The following is a 19,184-nucleotide window of genomic DNA, read 5'->3' as shown; positions in this document are numbered from 1 at the left end:
TGTAACAATATCATGTGATATGCATGTCGATGAGGTATTATAAATTTGACACACTACACCACTCTTCATTCGCAATTTTTATTCGTACTAGTGTCAACCAAATTCTATCTCCTATTGTAATTTAGATGTGTGATTATATTCATTAAAAGTGAACTATAATCAAAGTATTTATGTTGCTAAAGAATCGTTAGTGTATTCCAAACACATTTACTCTTCCAATAGCATCACAAAATGACAGCACTAATCTCCATTGCAAGTAATGCCGGAAAAAGCAACTTGGAGACCGTTTCCTCGAGAGCAGGCGGATTCCATTCTAGTGAACTCTCTCTCTCTCTCTCTCTCTTTTTACCTCCATTAAGTGAAAAGCCCAAAGTCTATATCAATGATTATAAAAGAACAACACTGAAATGACACTAACGGATACAGTAAGAAAGATGAGAGTGGGAGAAGAAGCAAGTGCCCATCTTCTCCACCCACACACCCAAAATTCACTACATACATGATTCACAATTTACAACTCAGTTACTGTTTCTTATCCTCTCAAATAACCATGCAACTCCATGAACCCTAACTATATACATTCTTATACCACATTGGCATAGAAATCCCAACAAAATATCAAAAACCCTCCAAACATTACCTAAAAAATGATCCCCAGAACCTGCATTGTCCTGCTTTCTCTTCTCACCTCATTTTCCCCTCTCGCCACTGCATTCCTCAACCTCACTCTCCCTGGTCAGCATCCCAACCCAGATGAAGTTGTTCTACAAGTTAATAGGTACATATATAGCTTCGTTTACTTCCTCTGTTTCTTACCCTTTTGCTAGATCTAAGTAATAAATTTTTTACCGTATTTTTTCCTAATTTTTTTGTGTGTTTTCAGGAAGGTTAATGCTTCGTTAGCAAGAAGGCAAATGCTGCAAACAACCCAGAAAGACCAGCTGGATTCTACGTGCCTGACCGGAAACCCGATAGATGACTGCTGGAAATGTGATCCAGATTGGCCAAACAACAGGCAAAGCCTGGCAGATTGTGCAATAGGGTTTGGTCAATATGCTCATGGAGGCAAAGGTGGTGAGTATTACATTGTGACGGACGACTCAGATGACGACGCGGTAACTCCGAAGCCAGGCACTATCAGATATGCTGTGATTCAGACTGAGCCTCTCTGGATTGTGTTCCCTCGCAACATGCTCATCAAGCTCTCCCAAGAACTTATCTTCAACAGCTACAAAACCCTCGATGGCCGCGGAGCGAATGTCCACATTGTTGGTGGTGGATGCATCACTCTGCAGTACATAAGCAATGTCATCATCCACAATGTGCATATCCACCATTGTTATCAGTCAGGTACAGAAATTTTTGCATATCCACCATTGTTATCAGTCAGGTACAGAAATTTTTATCTGCCATAATTAATTGGCCACCAATATTTGTCTCATATGCAAGGAAAACTCGATTTGCCTATGTGTGTTGTTTGTTGATAATTGCACCTGTTTCAGATTACCTAATATACATGCTGATAAACGTATTTTAACTTTTGCAATATGTATTTCGATTTGTTTGATACACGCCCATTTTACCTAGTGCGCATGGTTTGCTTATACATGTATTTTAGTTTTCCAAACAGGGGAGGCCGATAAGGGAAGGGATTCCCTTTTTTTTTTTTATGAAAAAATAGGGATTAGTTGTTGAGCTCACACTACATCGAAATTCAACAATTTGAACGGTCAATTTTTCAAGTTGCACTTCATAAATTATCTTTGCAAAAATATTAGCCAAATTGGAAATATTTGAGACATCAAATAGGCAAATGATTTCGAACTAAGTTGAATTTTTGCAAGGATGATTTATGAATCGAGACTTACAAAATAAAAATTCGAATCATTGAAGTTCGATGTTGAATGGGTCGCACAACTAATCCCTATTTTTTTTTAAGAAAAAAAAACGGGGATTCCTTCCCCTTACAGGGCCTGTCCAAATAGGTATCCGGATTTATTTATTTAATTTTTTTTTTTTCAGAGGTATCCGGATTTATTTGGTATATAACATTTTCATAATATATGTGCTTTGTTTACAATTGTAAACATTTGACCACTTAGTATTATGATTTAGTAATATTCTTCTTTACTTGTAATTGAGAGATTTTAGTTCGATTCTCCTCAAATGCGAATTTGAACCATATTATTGGAAGCTCATTATGAGATTAAGTCAATCTCCTCTCCTTTATTATAGATAATATCGTTTGTTCTAAAAAATAAATATTCTGAACATTTGCTTTCACCTAATATTTATCTAAATTTACATAATATCAAGATTACTCTATTTTAGTTTAGGATTTACCTTAATCTCATTCGTGTTAAGATACGCATAGTTTACGAATGATTAAATTCAAAAAGTTGCACCTAGTTTTAATTTATCTAGTTCCCTCAAAATATTATTAGTAATTTGTTTGTGCGACTATGCAGGTCAGGCTAATGTGCGTTCCAGCCCAACTCACTACGGCTTTCGCACAGAATCAGACGGCGATGGGATCTCCATCTTTGGATCCAAAGACATATGGATAGACCATTGTAGCCTATCACACTGCAAGGATGGACTGATAGATGCAGTGATGGGGTCCACAGGAATAACAATATCAAACAATTATTTCTCTCATCACAACGAAGTCATGCTGCTGGGCCACAGCGATGACTACTTGCCCGACTCTGGAATGCAAGTCACCATAGCCTTCAATCACTTTGGAGAAGAGTTGGTGCAGAGAATGCCTAGGTTCGTCCTTTTATTATAGATCAAACATTGTTTGGTATACATTACTTTTTAAGTGGCTTAGATTAATCCGTTGAGTTTCTTTTCAATTTTGACCATACATCTAACTGCTAAATTGAGTAATGCATGTTGTATATTAATGTACTCTCGAATTCTTGTGCCTAGGTGTAGAAGGGGCTACATCCACGTGGTCAACAATGACTTCACCCAATGGGAAATGTACGCCATTGGAGGCAGTGGAGAGCCTACAATTAACAGCCAGGGCAACCGCTACACTGCTCCGTCAAACCCTAACGCCAAGGAGGTGACAAAGCGTGTGGAGACGGGGGAAGGGAAGTGGAAGAACTGGAACTGGAGATCGGAGGGGGACATAATGGTAAATGGAGCATTTTTTGTAGCATCTGGGGAGGGAGTGGAGCTTAACTATGAGAAGGCCTACAGTGTGGAGCCCAAGTCTGCTGCGCTTATTGACCAACTCATCATGCATGCTGGTGCCCTTGGTGTTGGTGGCAGGTATCTTTCTTTTCTTTGTTGCTCTTTTTCTCTCTCTCTGCACTTTTTTGTCTCTCCCTTTACTCCCTTTTACTTTTCCTAATTGGCTGTGAACTCACTTTACTGTTCAATAATTTCCCACTAGTTCATGCCAACTTTACGGTGCATGGGTTGAATTCAGGCTCAAGTTACTTAAAGTTAGATTTACTCGGCTTGGGGTTGGGGTCATCCTAGGACTTAGTAGCATTTTTTCACCTTCTTAGATACTCCACCCATCAAAATGATCCTAATTTGTACCTTTTTACTAAAGATAATTGAAATGACTCTCAATTCATATGTGAAGAGTGATATAAAGAGAATCGGGTGCTGAGTAGTTATTATTGTGATTGAAGTGTTTTTTTTTTAGAAAAAATGATTTCCACACTTTTTTTTTTTAATTTTCTGCACAATTTTCTTTTTATTTTTCAATTTAATATATTATGGCTAGGGAAAAAAGGAGAGAGATGGGGATAGAAGAGTGCAATGGTTAAAAAATGAAATTGCAGAAGTCACCTTCCTTGTCAATGCTATACATATACCTTCAAATTACCAAAAGCGTTTTTGGTATTTTTCAGTTAAAATAAACAAAAGTGTTTTTTGGATGGTCAAAAGATTCGTTATTACCTCGTACTGGTAGGGTTTTTTTCGTATAGAACTTACAAATGAATATGCAAGAAGCATCGGAATTCCACACGCTAGAGCACTCCGAAATACACAGTACATACTTTTTTAAGCCTAGCTTTAATTAATTTAACACTATTTAACTTGAAGTATTTACTGAACTCATTCGTCCATCATGTTAACTTATAATTAGTGGTGCCTTCTTGGTTTGAAATGGTAAAACATGTACGCGATACTATATTCTGAAAAAAATGCGACAATGCCTAATGCAATTTTGATTGAGAAGGGACAACAACCTGGGGAAGTGGAGCTCGAACGGCGACGGAAATGGTTTAGGCTCAGGTCCAGACTATACGGATGACATGTCGGGAAGCAGCCGTATTCCACTGCCGCCACTTTCATCCACCTCCACCATCTTCTCATTGTCATGCTTGCTATTTTTGTATATTATCCCAGACATGCATTTATAATATCTGAAAATAATCAATGATTTTAATCTCCTTTATTAACATTAACAATGTCTGCACGAAGTATATTTGGTATCCAAGACCAAGAGAAAAGAAAATATAAGAGCAAGCTGTTGCCTTTTGCTTTAATTAGCCTAATTATGATTACAGTTTATTAATTCACTTCAATTTAGGATGAAAAATCTTCTGAAAATGGATAAAGGGTGATGTAGTTCCCATCTAGTTTCCCAATCACTTTTATATTGAGGTTGACCAACTTTTTATCGTGCCTGTGTTTGTGGTTTTCTGCTTTATATCCATCGAGTTCAGGCTACAAACTTCGTGTTAGTCCTGGCTGGGACTTGGGAGCCTGGGTGGATAGAATTAGAAGGTGATGATGTAGTAGGTTCTGATGCCAAATATGTTGTTCAACGGACTAGTGTACCGATATTGTCTCAAAACTTAACTATTTGAGTTCAACACATATGGATACATGTTGAGAATCAATCCCACATTGATGGGAGAATAGACATTGCATGGGCTTATAAATAAGTTGGGCTGCTCTCCATATTACCAATTGATTTCACGATGGAACCTCAACTTTTTTCATGGTATCAGAGCAGATTGGCCTGCGTGAAGCCAAACAACCACACAAGCTTCACGTCACCCCGTTGTGTTGTCCACGTGAAAGACTTGAAAATTTACCACACGTGAGGGGATGTATTGAGAATGAATCTCATATTGATGGAGGGGGAACCTTGCATGGATTTATGACGCTTCACGTCCTTCTGTTGTGTTGTCCATGTGTTAGGCTTGAAAATTTGCCACACGTGAGGGGGTGTGTTGAGAATGAATCCCATATTGATGGAGGGGGGACCTTGCATGGATTTATAAGTAAGTTGGGCTACTCCCATATTGCCAATGGATTTTACGGTAGAACCTTCACTTTCTTTAATATATAGGGTTTTTATCTTAAACTATCTTGGTTTTATATATTATACGTGTTGTAGATTATTGTGATACTTTTTCTACGAGAGATAATTTCTTTAATTTTCAAATTCACAACTTGGATGGAGCCACACAACTCAACTGCAATAGCAAATAGTGAACGATCGGTATTTAAAACATGAATTAAGAACTAGAGTTGTGATCCCTTTATCCTTGTAAGCCTGCATGTGACGTCTACTGAAGCTCTCGTTCAGATCATGTAGTCATCTTTCCAGCTGCCTCCTCATTTATAATCTGAGTTGCCACATGGATAATATTACCTTCTGCTTTTGCTTACGCCCGACCAACTCTTTTCGTCATCAGAATTACAAGTAGAGCTAGGTTGTCTGATTTAATTTATTTTTATGTTATATATTGTCACATTAACAATGCAATGGTAATGAAAAGTAGAGGGGCTTGAACTATATATTACTATCCTTGTGGAGATAAAAAGTAGGAGTCTTGATGGTTGGTGGTGTGCCACAGGCTTTTCTGACCAATTGATAGGTGTAAGGGTATAATAGATTTAGTCGCTTGAAATATAGAATTTCAACACTAAACAACGTATTGCATGTATGTTCAATGAGAGCAACTTTACCGCTATCTTTTAACTCACATGATAAAGACTTTCACACCCTTACTTTCTCTCCTAACACACTCTATTTTTAATTTTTAAATTGAGTAAATCAAAAGAAAATCAACACATAAATTAAGAGAGAAAATAAGTGTTGGTATAGATCAATCATGTACATGTTTATCTGTTTATATATCATATATATCAGGTGGTATATTTTTAACTCTTAAATCACGTGTCGAATATAACAAGAACAACCTCTATCAGCTAAAAATACACTCAGTATAAGCATATTATTGGAGGGATTGATAATTAATATTTGACTCATTATATTTAAGGAGTCATTTCTCTTTATATCACGACATGACATCATTTTACCCTAAAAATGTCATAATTGATGTGGCAAACAAATTGATAGTTATTAACTTGTAATATCCTTATAATTAACTGCCAACTTGTTTGATTTATATGAACGACTAAAATGGTCTCTAAGTAGAATGAAGTTTTCTAGAGATGATCATTGGATGATGATAACGAGAATGAGCAATTTGAAAAGTTTGTACGTTGGTGAAATGATGTCACGTAATTCATATTATAACGTTTGTAAGATGAAATGATGTCACATTGTCATGTAAGGAGGAATGAGTCCTTATATATAAGGAGGCAAGTGGGGCCTTGAAAGGATAGTAATATTGCTTTGTTTATATGGTGTTCATTTGAATCGTTTTCGCTACGCTTCAACAGCTTAGAGAGAAGACGAGGGAAGACAATTCAAATTTAACTGAGATGATTGTACATCCAATGCATGCCATTACAAATTACAGTTTTGAAAAGCTTCATCAAGTACATTACAGTGAACTCTACCTAACTTATCAAAGTAGATCCCACTGTTCTAGGTAGATGAGCGTACAAAAGCTATTCACCCTCCATACTTATCCCAAGAATATTTGTTAAGCCATCATCAGCGGCCGTATTTGCTTCCCAGAAGAAATGCCAAACTTCACTTGATGGAGCTGGAAAGGAAGAAATGCATTGTAGTATGATTCTTTGACGTTCATTCGATCCACATTTCACACTATTGAGTCTCTGTTAATTCATGTCCCAGAGAAAACTTGGACAGTCCCATGTATCACTATCATCCGGAGTCCATGTCAGATGACATAAATCGGACTCGACGCTATTACAGTCCTGATTATAGACTGTTCCATTTTGTTCACTTGATAGCTCGGATATCCAATCTGATAACTGGGTTTCATATGGAGAATTTGTCACTGCAAAGTCTGATAAACCAAGATCATCAGAGATAGTAACCTTGGTTTCCCATGAATTCTTAACGGAGTCATGGTCTTGATCGAAGTCGTATTTTTTATTATTCATATCACCTTCCTGGCAGAAAAGACCTCGTCCGTTTTTGTTCAATGTACATTGGAAATTTCCTGCAGACACAGCAATTGTTAGTAATGTGGAGCAAGCACCTTGAAGAACAAGCCTTGGCATTTTTCACAATATATATCAGAAATCAGAAGAAAATGATGGAAGTACAATATACCATCTGGAATCTGTGTTTTCTTCTTTAAATGAGTTCTCCAGTAATTCTTGATCTCATTATCGGTTCTTCCTGGCAGCGCTCGGGCAATCTTCGACCACCTATAAGATTGATATAGTGATATAGTTAGAACAAACTCAGAACACTACAGCATTATGCACTTAAGCTAGGTGATACTGCCAGTTATGTAGCAAGAAGGTAGTAATCTCGCAAACTTGAAAAGGTATTACCAAAGACAACAACTACAAAACTCACTTGTTACCCCAACGTTGATGAAGTTGGAGAATGGTTTTCTCTTCTATGATGGTAATCTGGCCATGCTTAACGTTTGGGCGGAGATAGTTCAACCACCGCATCCTGCAACTCCTACCACTCCTCCTTAGACCTGCACAATGTAAACTGCATCTGAATTTATCCGTTCACTACATATGAAGTGAGTCATCTTTAAACTTCACAAGTAAAAATCATATGTAATGTGCTTACCTGATTCCTTAGCTAATGCATCCCACCTCCGATTCCCCTTAAGGTTTACAAAGGTGGTGAGTCGTTCATCTTCCTCTTCGAGCCACAGACCTTTATGCAGTTTCTCTCCGTCCATGGCTGCTTGACAAGCCATCATTGGTGTGACAAACCAAGAGAAGCTAAACCCTTATATACGAGAACCGGGTGGCAACAGAGTTGGGGAAAAGGTAAAAATGAGACCTCTTACATAAACTCCACTAGTTTGTGGGAACTCCACCACTGGCTTTGGCTTACATAAACTCATCCAGTTAAGGCAACAAATTAGGTCATCCAGGAAGCTGAACAGTTGATGATTCTACTTCTCTCCCCCTTTCTTATGCATCACATTTTTTTGTCTCTAGCCATTTTGTCTCTGTCTATTAATCATATTATTCATATAATATATGATTAATAGGGAGAAAAGGGAAAGGATAAAGAGATAATGTTTAGGAAGGTAGCCTGGGGAAGCAAATATTTTGATTGGATTAAAAGATATTATGGACACTTTGCATTTGCATATCTGGAGAGAAGTTTGGACTGGCTGCGGTTAGGAGTGGAATTTTTTGCCATTCTACCTAACCATACCATTACCATACCGATTTTGTGCCAAACGGGAATGATACGTTAATTTTACCAAACCGAAGATATTTGTACGGTATTAGTATCCAAAACCAGTGTTGATGGTACTACCGTACCTTACATTTAGGGCTCAACTATCCCTACTGCAACCTACCTTTGAACTTAGGGTTCATTTGGTGCCTGGGATTGGAATGGAGTGCTCAACAAATAAGTTTCAAGGTTAAAGGTAGATGTGAATGATTTTATTAATGAGGGAATTGAAGGAAACATATCCCTTCTAATCCAAGCACAGGTGAATGCTTCATGACCACAAGTTTGGTGCCAAGAATTACGCTGGATTGGATATATTAACTCATTAGATTCAGGTATGTTGAATGAAGAAATGGATGCCAGCTTCCCAATTTTGTCCAAGTCGAAAGTAAAAGATGGTTTGGTAATGAACGAAACTTATCCCTCTCACTCCCTACAAATGGTAGCCTATTGACACCTTATAACCAATCCATCTAATGTCTTGACCTTCGACAAAAGTTAGAAGTTGGCAAACTTGGCATTCATCTCTGACATCAATAAACCTCAAATTTCGTAAGTTAATATATCCAATCCTAGCCAACGAATCAATAAACCTCAAATCTCGTAAGTTAATATATCCAATCCTAGTCATCGAACATGACTTCTACATATGCATTTATGTGCTATATGTACAGGGAAGACAGCTTTCAAATATAACTAGACATTACTCCAAGACTCATATTATTTGAATTCAACTATTAATGTCACATTGAACAGGAAACCTGTATATATGGGGGGCCGAAATAACATGTAAAAGAGAACTCTTCATGCCACGATACAAAATAAGAAACCTCCCGCTTCTGATCTATAGATACTAACAACTACATACGCCTAAACCGCAGCACAAGCAAAGACAACACGAGTGGAGAGTGGAGACCACATAATAAGTCATTCTTCCTGGTTAGGCTTCTGCTGACTGCAATTACCTATCCTCTTGATACCACGAAATCGATGAACTAGCGATCTATAAATGATTTATTCATGAGATTGACAGCATCATCCATGAACTGCATCAGAGACATGATCAATGTATTAATTATTAAGACCTCTGGAACTGTGGATTTTCATGTTTTGTGTATGAAAGCACAAACTGTTCTGCCAGTAAGTACTGGACAAGTATCAAACAGAAGTAAAAATTTCTTATCAACAACAGTGGAAGTTACATTCTAGAACCGTGACCACAAAGAAAGTGTCGAGGTAATAAGTCTATCCTTACTTATTCATTTTCAGGACAAGTAAAAGAAAAAAACTTAAAGAGTACAGAGAAGTCTTAATTCTGAGCTACAAATTTTCCAATTCATACAAATATCATCAGTTGTCGGGAAAAGCAAGTCAATCAGATATAACTGAAACCCAACCTCCTTCAAATTCATACAAAAATCATCAGTTTTGGGGAAAAGCAGGTCTGCAAAACCTAGACCACAGCTTGAAAATAGAAGCTGATAAATTCCTACAAACCCTAAACGCAGAAGATATGTAGCAGGAACTAAAGATGCTAATGTATCCAACAATAAATTTCATTACGGTTCTGTGCAAGAACATTTCTACACTTCCAATCGATTCGACCTCAAAGCACTCATTTGTTTGTTGGCGTCATATCATTTTCAGCAGATCATTGATTGGTTTTACTATTGAGGAAAATCATTTCTGAATTGCTATGCTCAGAATGTTTACCTTATCTCTCTTCATTACTTGAATGATCAATAACGTGTATCAATCTATTGACATTCTTGCTACTTTCCATTACATGATAATGGAGACAACACCATAACTCAAGATCGTTCCCAGCTTTATTTTATGTATTTTTATTTCTTTGTCTTCTAAAGCAATCTACTTTCATTATCTATTCAAGAATGCTAACTCCAAGAGGAAAACTAATCTGAATCATAGAATTTACCTTTCCAAGCTGCTTCAGCTCTCGCCCTACTGGTTCCAAAAATTTCAGGTTAACTTCAATAGGCCATACCTGCAAGAAAAACAAAAATTCAATTAAAACAACAATAACTAAGAAGAACAATAGACCAGGTGCACAGATAATTGATAAGTATAAAGTAAAAACTTGATATATCATAAATCTATTGCACATGCACAACAAGCAAATCGAAGAACCAAACCGCAACTGTGAAACAGACAATTCAAGCATAGGCACTGTCCTCGTAAAAGTAGACACGTCGCCACAAAATACGCCTCCGGAAAAGCAGAACTAATTAGTGTATGCAGAAATTGCAAGCGTTTGAAGAAAGTAGTAAACTTACGAATAACATCAAAAAAGTCACCCAATTCAAACATAAAGCAATGGCATATACTACAAAGTTGGAACATTACAAAGAAGAAAGCAAAACAAATTAAAAAGAACAACAGGCAAACCCCAACCCGTACCAGATGTTTGGATTCTAAATTTGCATAGGTACTTAGCATAACTTAAATTATAAATTCTAAATTCAGATAGCATAACGGTTATAGCAATCTACCTACAGGCAGCAACAATTGGTCAAAAATTAAGCAAACCCACAAAAGCATCAGTCAAAATTTGTGAATTAAAAAGTTAAATAATGGCTTACTGGACCAAATAAGTATGCACATATTTTACTGAGGCAAAAATAAGAGCAGGAGGCAACCTTGAGACCAAGTAATTTGATGGGTGCTACTAGTCCTGGGACAATGCAATCCGGTCCGGCGGATTCCACTATAGCTTCCATGGCCAACCCACTTCCCACTGGATTCGGGTGCTGCAACATGGCACAATTGCACGACGACCCAGATGAGAAAAAAACGAAAAGAACAATGTAATTAGAGGAGCAAAATGGGGGTAAAGTTTGGGAGAAAACTGACCTTCATGACGGAGAGGGCGTAATTGGAAGTAGGGTTGGAGGTTATGCGGAGAAGAGGGGAATGGTGAATTTTGGGGATGGGTTTGACGTTTGAGGTCCTCCAAGGCACGTCCCTTGGCAGTGAAGAACCACTTCCTCCTTTGCGCGACATGCCCTTCTTTCGTACCTAGACGGGGAGAGAAGGAGAGAGGGAGAGAGAGGGAGAGAGAGAGAGAGAGAGAGAGAGAAAGAGAGAGGTGAGCGTCTATGCGTCCGTGTGTGGATTTTTTAGTTGGATGAAGAAGATGATGGAGCAAAGCTGGGCGGCTGAGGTTTTGTATTTCCTTGGCGTTTGTTCAAATTATTATTATTATTATTATTATTATTTTATTTTTTTTATTTTTATTTTTTTGTCATAAACGTTTATTAAAATTTTAGTTTGCCTTTTTAGGTCATCTCTCTAATAGAGCTAGGACTCGCCTATGCATCTCAATCTATTAGAGCAGTTCCACCGTGGGCAATAGCCCGGTGGACTAACTCTCAAACAAGGCCAGAAAGCCCGAGCAACTTGGTCCAGCGTGTGCTGGCAATGGAGCCGGAGGGAGCCCGAGGGAAAGGCTCGGCAGGAGTTGCCAACCCGAGAGCCCGAAGGGCATGTGACGCAAGGTTGACGTCTGGGCGATATCAGTCACGTGTTGGACGGGCCTAAACAGAGTCGAAGAGCGGCAACACCCTGATGTGGTGGTGGATGGGCCTGGACGGCTCTTCGTAGAGGTCGATCTCAACGTTGATGATGCCGATATCCCGGAGACAAAAGGCGAGCTTCTCGCCGATGTGAGGGGCGAGCTTCTCGCCGATGTGAGGGGCGAGCTTCTCGCAGACACGAGAGGCGACCTTGGCATACCATAAGGTTTGGGAGCGAGGGAAGCGGTTGAGATTGGATTGGTAGCGGGCGACGAACTCTTGCTCGGATGAGGAGGCCATGGCTATGATTGAGGAGCTGCTGGGGCTCGTCACCTGTGCTGTGATTTTGTGGCATGAAAGCACCAGGCGGAGGACATGGTGGTTTCCGAACATTGCAATTTGCAGAGAGTGATAGAAACAGAAAGAGACGGAACTTGGAACTATTCGATTCTATTGAGTCATCGATGGGTGGTGTTTGAGTTTTTGTTTTACTTTTCTTAAAATAATTATTTTGTATTATTTTATGAATAAAAAAACTATTATTTTATTGCCTATTGCCAGGGCTATTCAGTTATTGTTTACTGGGTGGATTAAATAGTGAATAGCCCTAGGGGGCCTTAGCAACGGTGGAGTTACTGTTAGAGAGATGGTACAAATAAATAGTAAGAATAACATTTTTGTTTTTATTTTTCTTTGTTGACTCTTTTTAGTAGAGTGACACTGTTAATGGGGGTTAGATGGTAAGTTGTTAAGGATGAAGGGGAAGTGATTTAAATTGAACCTGCATCAAGGTGCATAAACATAATTTATTTTCTTTCGCCACTTAAAGCATCAACTGCTTTATATTCTAATCGAGTCTGCTATGTCTCAGTTTATTAGTGAATTTTGTGGCCGATGAACTGGGTAACTTGATTTCTTCGTGTTGTTTTGGTCCAATTTATTTGATCAAGCTTGTTGACATCCCTTACGCTGCTGAGAATGTTTTATTGTAGTTTGTTTTTGTTGAGCGTTTAACCCCGTTGTTAAACTAAATTTTTTCTTTCTAATATTTGGTTGACGAAAACCTTTTGATAATTTTTTTTTTTTAATCTATTTCCCTTTTTCACTCTTAATTTTAGGATTTTTTTCTTTTTTGAGAAATGATACCCACTTTTTTCTCCTCTTACATGTATCCTCTTTATTTTTAGTCATCATCAAGGTTCTAAAAGAAATTAGGCTCTAGTCAGGCAGGGAGTTGGGGCCTAGCGCCTAAAAGGCTAGCGGGAACTTAAGCGGATTTAAGTAAATTTATTATAAATCATATAAATAAATACCTCTTTATACTTTAAAAAATGCATAATTATATTGGGATACATGAATTGCAAATTAGAATGGCATATAGATTATAAAATATTAAAACATAATGAAAACATGGGGAATAAGCATATAATGCGTGTTTATCTAAGTATTAAACAAGTTTCTTCACAATTTATTAAAAAATAAAATGCAAAATAAAAATTATATATTTTCCATCCAACTGAGAGTCGCGACTAGGCGGCTGCCTAGGCAGGTCTGGGTGGGCTAGGCAGCCTAGCTGGTGCCTAAGCAAGTCTAGGTGTCTTTTCTTAATTTTCAAATGCCTAAAAGTTAATCAGGGTGGTGGTCAGCCTTCTAGCGCATAGACGGCATTAGGCGGGATTTTTTAGAATGGTAGTCATCATGTTAAATGAATTAACAAAAATTACAAACAAAATTAAACGTGAGTATTGAGAAAGAAAAATAAAATAAAATGTGTAGTTATTGTTTTCCTTTCTTTTTAATCCGTTGAAGGAAAATCAGTGCATCATCCTCTACATATAATATAATATTTTGCTCCAGAAAATTGGAAATTCATAAAAGGTTTTCCTGAAATATGTATTTGGGTTACACTTGTATCCTAATCTTCTCAAGTTTTTAGGTTGGAACTTGGAACTTCCCAATTTAAGGTAACATTAGTTCCATTTCATTGGTGAGGTAAACACTTTGAGTCATAATTGTTAAGTAAATGACACCACATATTTCTCTTGAAAATTAAGAAATTTCCTTTTTTGAAAAATCACAAAATTTTCTTTCGATTCTAACGATATTCTAATCTAATTATAATACAAGAAAAGAAATCAAATTTAGCCACATCAGAGTGGCCCCTACTCTAGCCAACTGGATTACGCTCTCGTCTGCAAAACATCACACAAATTTAAACTCACTTTGTGCGCATGGGAAAGCAAGTTCCATTTCCAATGTTTTATTGACAAAAGATGGACAAAAAAGTGTAACTTTACCTAATAATTCTTGTTCCCAACATGGTAGAAGAATTCGAAAAATGAAGAGAGGGAGAAGCACAACATATTTCCCAAATCATTCTTAATCTGCAGCATATTGCTAACAAATTCCGTACATCTTAAATTACAATTTATCGCTGCTTCTGATATCTTCAATGATTTGAACGGGATCAAAAAATTAAACGACAAAAAATATATTAAAAAAGAATACCACCAATGCCGGTACATGAAACCCTGGTTGATCGTTCAGCTCGTAACCATGTCCTCTTCCCCTCTCTGTGCTGCCGCGTCTGCCAGTTTTTTCCATGTCAACTCTCGCTGTTCTACCACCTCTCTTGCCCTCGCTTCTTTCTCTGCAAGCTGCCTCTGGCACTCTTCAAACAACTCAGCATCCATTTCAGAAAACATTTTCCGAACATTGACAGTCAGCCCGTGAACTGCTTGGTTCCAGTGATTTTGGATATTCATCTCCAACGCCTCGAAAATAATTGGTAGTATGACATTCCGGTTCTGAGCAATTAAACTGACAATGTGCTCATTATTCCATAAGAAGAGTGCTCGTTCTGCAACCTGCATTAAAAATGTGACTCAGAAAAACTTTCAAGGAATGCAATTATTAGGTAAATACAACTTAAGAAGTTTTGATTTGGAATCTTATCCCTTCACCATTTCATAAATGTTAAAGAGTTACCTCCCATTTCATTGAGATTTTTCAACAGAATATCAAAACGGAGCCCCATTACCAAAGCAAGATCAATTGTCGACACACCAATATTCATGACGGCAAGCACAAAAGCTAACTAGAATCCCATTTCTTGCTGGGCCATACCAATACTTTCAAAAGACAGCATTAGACAACCGTCTAATTGGGGACAAGATTAAATAACAATAAATGCATAAAATGAGCAAAAAAGAAAAAGAAAAAAGGGAATTATTAATGGCACTCCAAAAATCTCATTCTACACTCCAAACTTTCTATATTTGGAAAGAAAAATACACTTGTGAGGAGTGTAGAATGAGATTTTTGGAGTGCCAATAACACTTCCCAAAAAAAAAAAAGCATTTAAATTCAAACTGCTGCTGTTTGGCAGAAAAACAAAACATACATATTGTTAGTTACAAGTTACAACTATAAAAAGCCCATGATATTTCATCCGAACATTACATACAGGTTTCAGGTTTCTTAACAAATCAGGAATGTTGTCAGCAGGACACTTAATAGGGGCGGACGGGAACTATGAAAATTTAAAACTATGTCAAATACAGCAAGCATTTTTGCAAAAAAATACATCGAAAGTTAGATTAATCAAGGTGAACTGTTTCTCTTCGTAAATTGATCTTAACCACCAAAGGGATATCAATATAAAATGCCAATCCAGAAGGTTACATCCATCATTGCTTCATAAACATTCATGTCTAACAAACACTTAGTTTTCCACTGCCTAATGCACACTTTCCTGGGGATTTGTCTAACCTGGCAATCTTGTGCTTTTGCCCCCATAATATTGATACTATATGATTTCAGATACTTAAGATGGTCCTTTATGTGATAAGTAACTACTTCTCCCTCTCAAGTTATATGGTCTCTATATACCGCCAGACTACAACTTGATCTCATATGTCAATGTCACCCACTATATTGTTCCAAGTCTGCTTATTCAATAGAAAATCAATATGACAAGGACACCAGTGTTTTTAACATATTATGTGCATTCCTAAAACATTAACATAAGAACTTTAGCCATCTATAACAACTGCTCTACCTTCCACGCTCATCAAACGTCCAGATATGAAAACCCCTCCAAGTCAAACTATAGACCAGTGTTCCAAATTATTGCGTAATTGATTTTTCTTTTCAAGTAACGTATCAATTTTTGACATTTTCTTTAAAGATGGACGGATGAAAAATTACAAAAAGATCATAACAAAAGTAAAAGAAACGGGCAAAACAGCTAAGGCAACAAAAATTACGTACTCAAGGCAGATTTCTCCCATTGGAGGAACACGAAAAGCAAATACTTATGTGTACCACGATATAACAGAATGGCAGTCACATTAGTAGGAGATCAGCAACAAAAGAAAGAGACAACAGGTAAATTTATCAAACTAGAATAAACTAATAAGGACGCAGCCTCGTGCAAAAAAAGAAATGAGGTAAGGAGAACAATGACATGGTATTCAACCAAAAAGTAGCTTTAGAGAGATTGCGGAAAAGTGTATTTCGGTTACAATAAATGCTCACTAATGACACTTTTCACAAACAGAAGCAGTTTCCATTTGAGCAAGATTTCATATCATGATGCAATTCAATACATTCATACAATTAAGTAATCATGAGTACCAATATTCATTGTAATCATGAGTACAACAAAATCAAAACTAAATAACAAAATTTGAAGAAAAGAATGGAAGAGGAAAAACTTTTGACCAAGATAAATACCAATATTCATTGTAATCATGAGTACAACAAAATCAAAACTAAATAACAAAATTTGAAGAAAAGAATGGAAGAGGAAAAACTTTTGACCAAGATAAATACCAATATTCATTGTAATCATGAGTACAACAAAAGCAAAACTAAATAACAAAATTCGAAGAAAAAAATGGAAAAGGAAAAACTTTACCAAGATAAATACCACCAAGTAAAATTCACAAAATAAGTCTGTCTTAAATAAACAAGTTAAAGTTTTAGTTTAAAGCTCCAGCAAAATAAAATTCTAGTCCTCCATACAAACAAATAATCATAATGGATAATTAAATGAAGCAAACCCAATAAAATTTGAAAATATTCCCAAACCTGAAAATGAGAGCTATTGAGGCAGCGAGCAATCTGTCTGAAAAGAGGAACCATGCACCGCTGAAACTCGGCAGCTTGTGTTGCCTCCAGAACTTCTTCAAGTTCTCCAAGGAAAAGAACTTCCTTCTGACAGTTGGTCACCGGCCAGTATTTCAACAAACCCCTTACAACCGTATCTGCCAACTTGTAATCCTTTTCAACAAACTGGGTTATGCAGTAGGACAGCTGCTGGTGATACACGGCAATTGGCTTCGGCTTATGCAGCGGTATAAGTGCCCGAACAAGGAACAACTTGTGCTCCTCTTTCATTGGCAGAGCAAACCCATTAATTATACTCCCAAGAATCTCTAAAAGCTCAGCCACGCCACTGTGCCTCTCGGTCTCATATATAAACCTATAGAATATGTTATTGATGGCTTTCCTGATGAAGGGTCGGTGCACCATGAACTTCCCATATATGCGGTGAAGGCTGTTTTTCAAGTACTCGCGCTCACGCGGGTCCTCAGAATCAAACAAATCAAGTAACTTCAACACAAATGAGTGATCAATATAACGCTTGGCAACCTTGGTATCCGTATCAGATGACACAATGTACCTAAGAAGAAGCTCATAAACCAACTGCAAATGAGGCCAGGACGGCTCCAAATAAAGCTCCTCCTCTTCAGGATCGGCATTCTCCTGGCCTGTGTTTTCGTGGGACGCAGGGGGCAAGCACCGAAATATATTAACAGACACCATTTTAATCATCTCCTCCTGACAAGTCTCGGTAATCTTACCCGACCCAGATTGTATAAAATCAACCAATTCCAAAAGGCTTTGACGCTTAATCTCTTTTTCCCTAGGGTTCTTAAGGGTATCAGAGAAATCGAATTGAAAGCAACAAACCTGCAATTTGCGAAGGAACAGGGTCTGGCGCTCCGAGACGGGCACATCACGGAACGAAGGGAGAGGCTCGATGGTTCCAGAAGGCGGTAACGCCGTAATCCCTGCGGCGCCAACTGCGTTGGTGCCGGAAGCAGCCGGCCCAGAGCGGGAGGCATGGTTTACGACCACATTCGCCGAGACAGCCCCAGAATTGCGTGTCCCGGGCTGCCCGTACCCGTACGAAGAAGGATCATGTGTCTCGGATTTCGAGGGCTTCTTGTTTCCCTTGATGATTTTCTTAAACATAATTTCCCAATGCAGCGACGAATCCTAAACCCTAGAATTGAGGACGGCGATCGATATGGGAATCGGGAAGCAGCTCTGGCGACGTGGGGGAAGCAATCGGCGATTGGTGATGATTTGATTCAACATGCATGGAACGAGAGCCCTAGATTCTCCACAAATCAATCAAATCCCCGAGTGGTTCTATTCAATGGGCGATTTCGGCGTCGGAATACGAAATTGAAATTGAAATCGAAAGGGGGCGTGGGGATACGAAGAAATGTACCGTCTTTGGAGATTGGAATCGCTGAGTGGTTGTTGGTGGATCCGAATTCAAAGTCATCTGAGCCAGATCGCCGGAGTGCCGGCGACTTGATCGGACGGTCGTGGTTCCGGCGATCAACCCGAGATGAGAGAGAGAGAGAGAGAGTGTGTGAGTATGGAAGTGGAGGGCGGATAATTATGGAGAAAATGAAAAACAAGAAAAGTTTGAAACAGGAAAAATGGGAATGATTGCATAAACTCCCTTTAAAAATAAAAAATAAAAAATAATTCTAAAACACTGACACTTGTTTGTTTTTCGGTTAAACCACAAATAATTCATATTTCAGTTAATTTCAGTTTACTAGGTGAAAAAAGATTTTTATTTTTTATTTTTTATTAATTAATTATGTTTTTATTTTTTAATATTCATGTAGGTTTGTATTGACATGTGGCACCAATTATTATCTATGTAGACGTCACGTCACAGTTTAATTGTTGTTTTAACAAAGATATATGAAAGAGTTCCAGAATTATGATTTTAGGTATCAAACTGCGACGAAAAA

General features: G+C 37.8%; 5 protein-coding genes across 5 annotated transcripts; 1 reads left to right on the top strand and 4 right to left on the bottom strand.

Annotated features, from left to right (window-relative positions):
• Window positions 1–71: 71 nt before the first annotated feature.
• On the top strand, window positions 72–4,517 carry LOC137745405 (putative pectate lyase 12). Its single transcript, XM_088681325.1, has 5 exons — window positions 72–778; window positions 884–1,350; window positions 2,469–2,772; window positions 2,935–3,282; window positions 4,208–4,517. The coding sequence occupies exons 1-5, from the start codon at window positions 648–650 to the stop codon at window positions 4,389–4,391; spliced, it is 1,434 nt and encodes a 477-aa protein (XP_088537451.1). The 5' UTR covers window positions 72–647; the 3' UTR covers window positions 4,392–4,517.
• A 2,166-nt stretch (window positions 4,518–6,683) lies between these two features.
• On the bottom strand, window positions 6,684–9,294 carry LOC148692340 (transcription factor MYB27-like). Its single transcript, XM_088681326.1, has 4 exons — window positions 7,958–9,294; window positions 7,730–7,859; window positions 7,478–7,575; window positions 6,684–7,364 (listed from the first exon to the last, which is right to left on the bottom strand). The coding sequence occupies exons 1-4, from the start codon at window positions 8,091–8,093 to the stop codon at window positions 7,018–7,020; spliced, it is 711 nt and encodes a 236-aa protein (XP_088537452.1). The 5' UTR covers window positions 8,094–9,294; the 3' UTR covers window positions 6,684–7,017.
• On the bottom strand, window positions 9,288–11,743 carry LOC137745099 (uncharacterized). The gene is made up of 4 exons (XM_068484974.2): window positions 11,456–11,743; window positions 11,242–11,352; window positions 10,521–10,589; window positions 9,288–9,630 (listed from the first exon to the last, which is right to left on the bottom strand). The coding sequence occupies exons 1-4, from the start codon at window positions 11,603–11,605 to the stop codon at window positions 9,580–9,582; spliced, it is 381 nt and encodes a 126-aa protein (XP_068341075.2). The 5' UTR covers window positions 11,606–11,743; the 3' UTR covers window positions 9,288–9,579.
• Window positions 11,744–12,138: 395 nt separating this feature from the next.
• Window positions 12,139–12,510, bottom strand: LOC148692339 (uncharacterized). The gene has a single exon (XM_088680911.1). It carries the CDS (start codon window positions 12,508–12,510, stop codon window positions 12,139–12,141), a length of 372 nt encoding a protein of 123 aa, XP_088537037.1.
• A 1,883-nt stretch (window positions 12,511–14,393) lies between these two features.
• Window positions 14,394–18,883, bottom strand: LOC137745632 (Protein phosphatase 2A regulatory B subunit family protein). The gene is made up of 2 exons (XM_068485615.2): window positions 17,212–18,883; window positions 14,394–14,984 (listed from the first exon to the last, which is right to left on the bottom strand). The coding sequence occupies exons 1-2, from the start codon at window positions 18,379–18,381 to the stop codon at window positions 14,661–14,663; spliced, it is 1,494 nt and encodes a 497-aa protein (XP_068341716.2). The 5' UTR covers window positions 18,382–18,883; the 3' UTR covers window positions 14,394–14,660.
• Window positions 18,884–19,184: the final 301 nt, after the last annotated feature.

This window comes from Pyrus communis, chromosome 12 (genome assembly GCF_041283825.1).
Source record: "Pyrus communis isolate YQ-2024b chromosome 12, ASM4128382v1, whole genome shotgun sequence".
Lineage (NCBI taxonomy): Eukaryota > Viridiplantae > Streptophyta > Magnoliopsida > Rosales > Rosaceae > Pyrus > Pyrus communis.
Note: the sequence above shows the minus strand (reverse complement) of the source record. Positions and strands in the feature narration are given on the sequence as shown.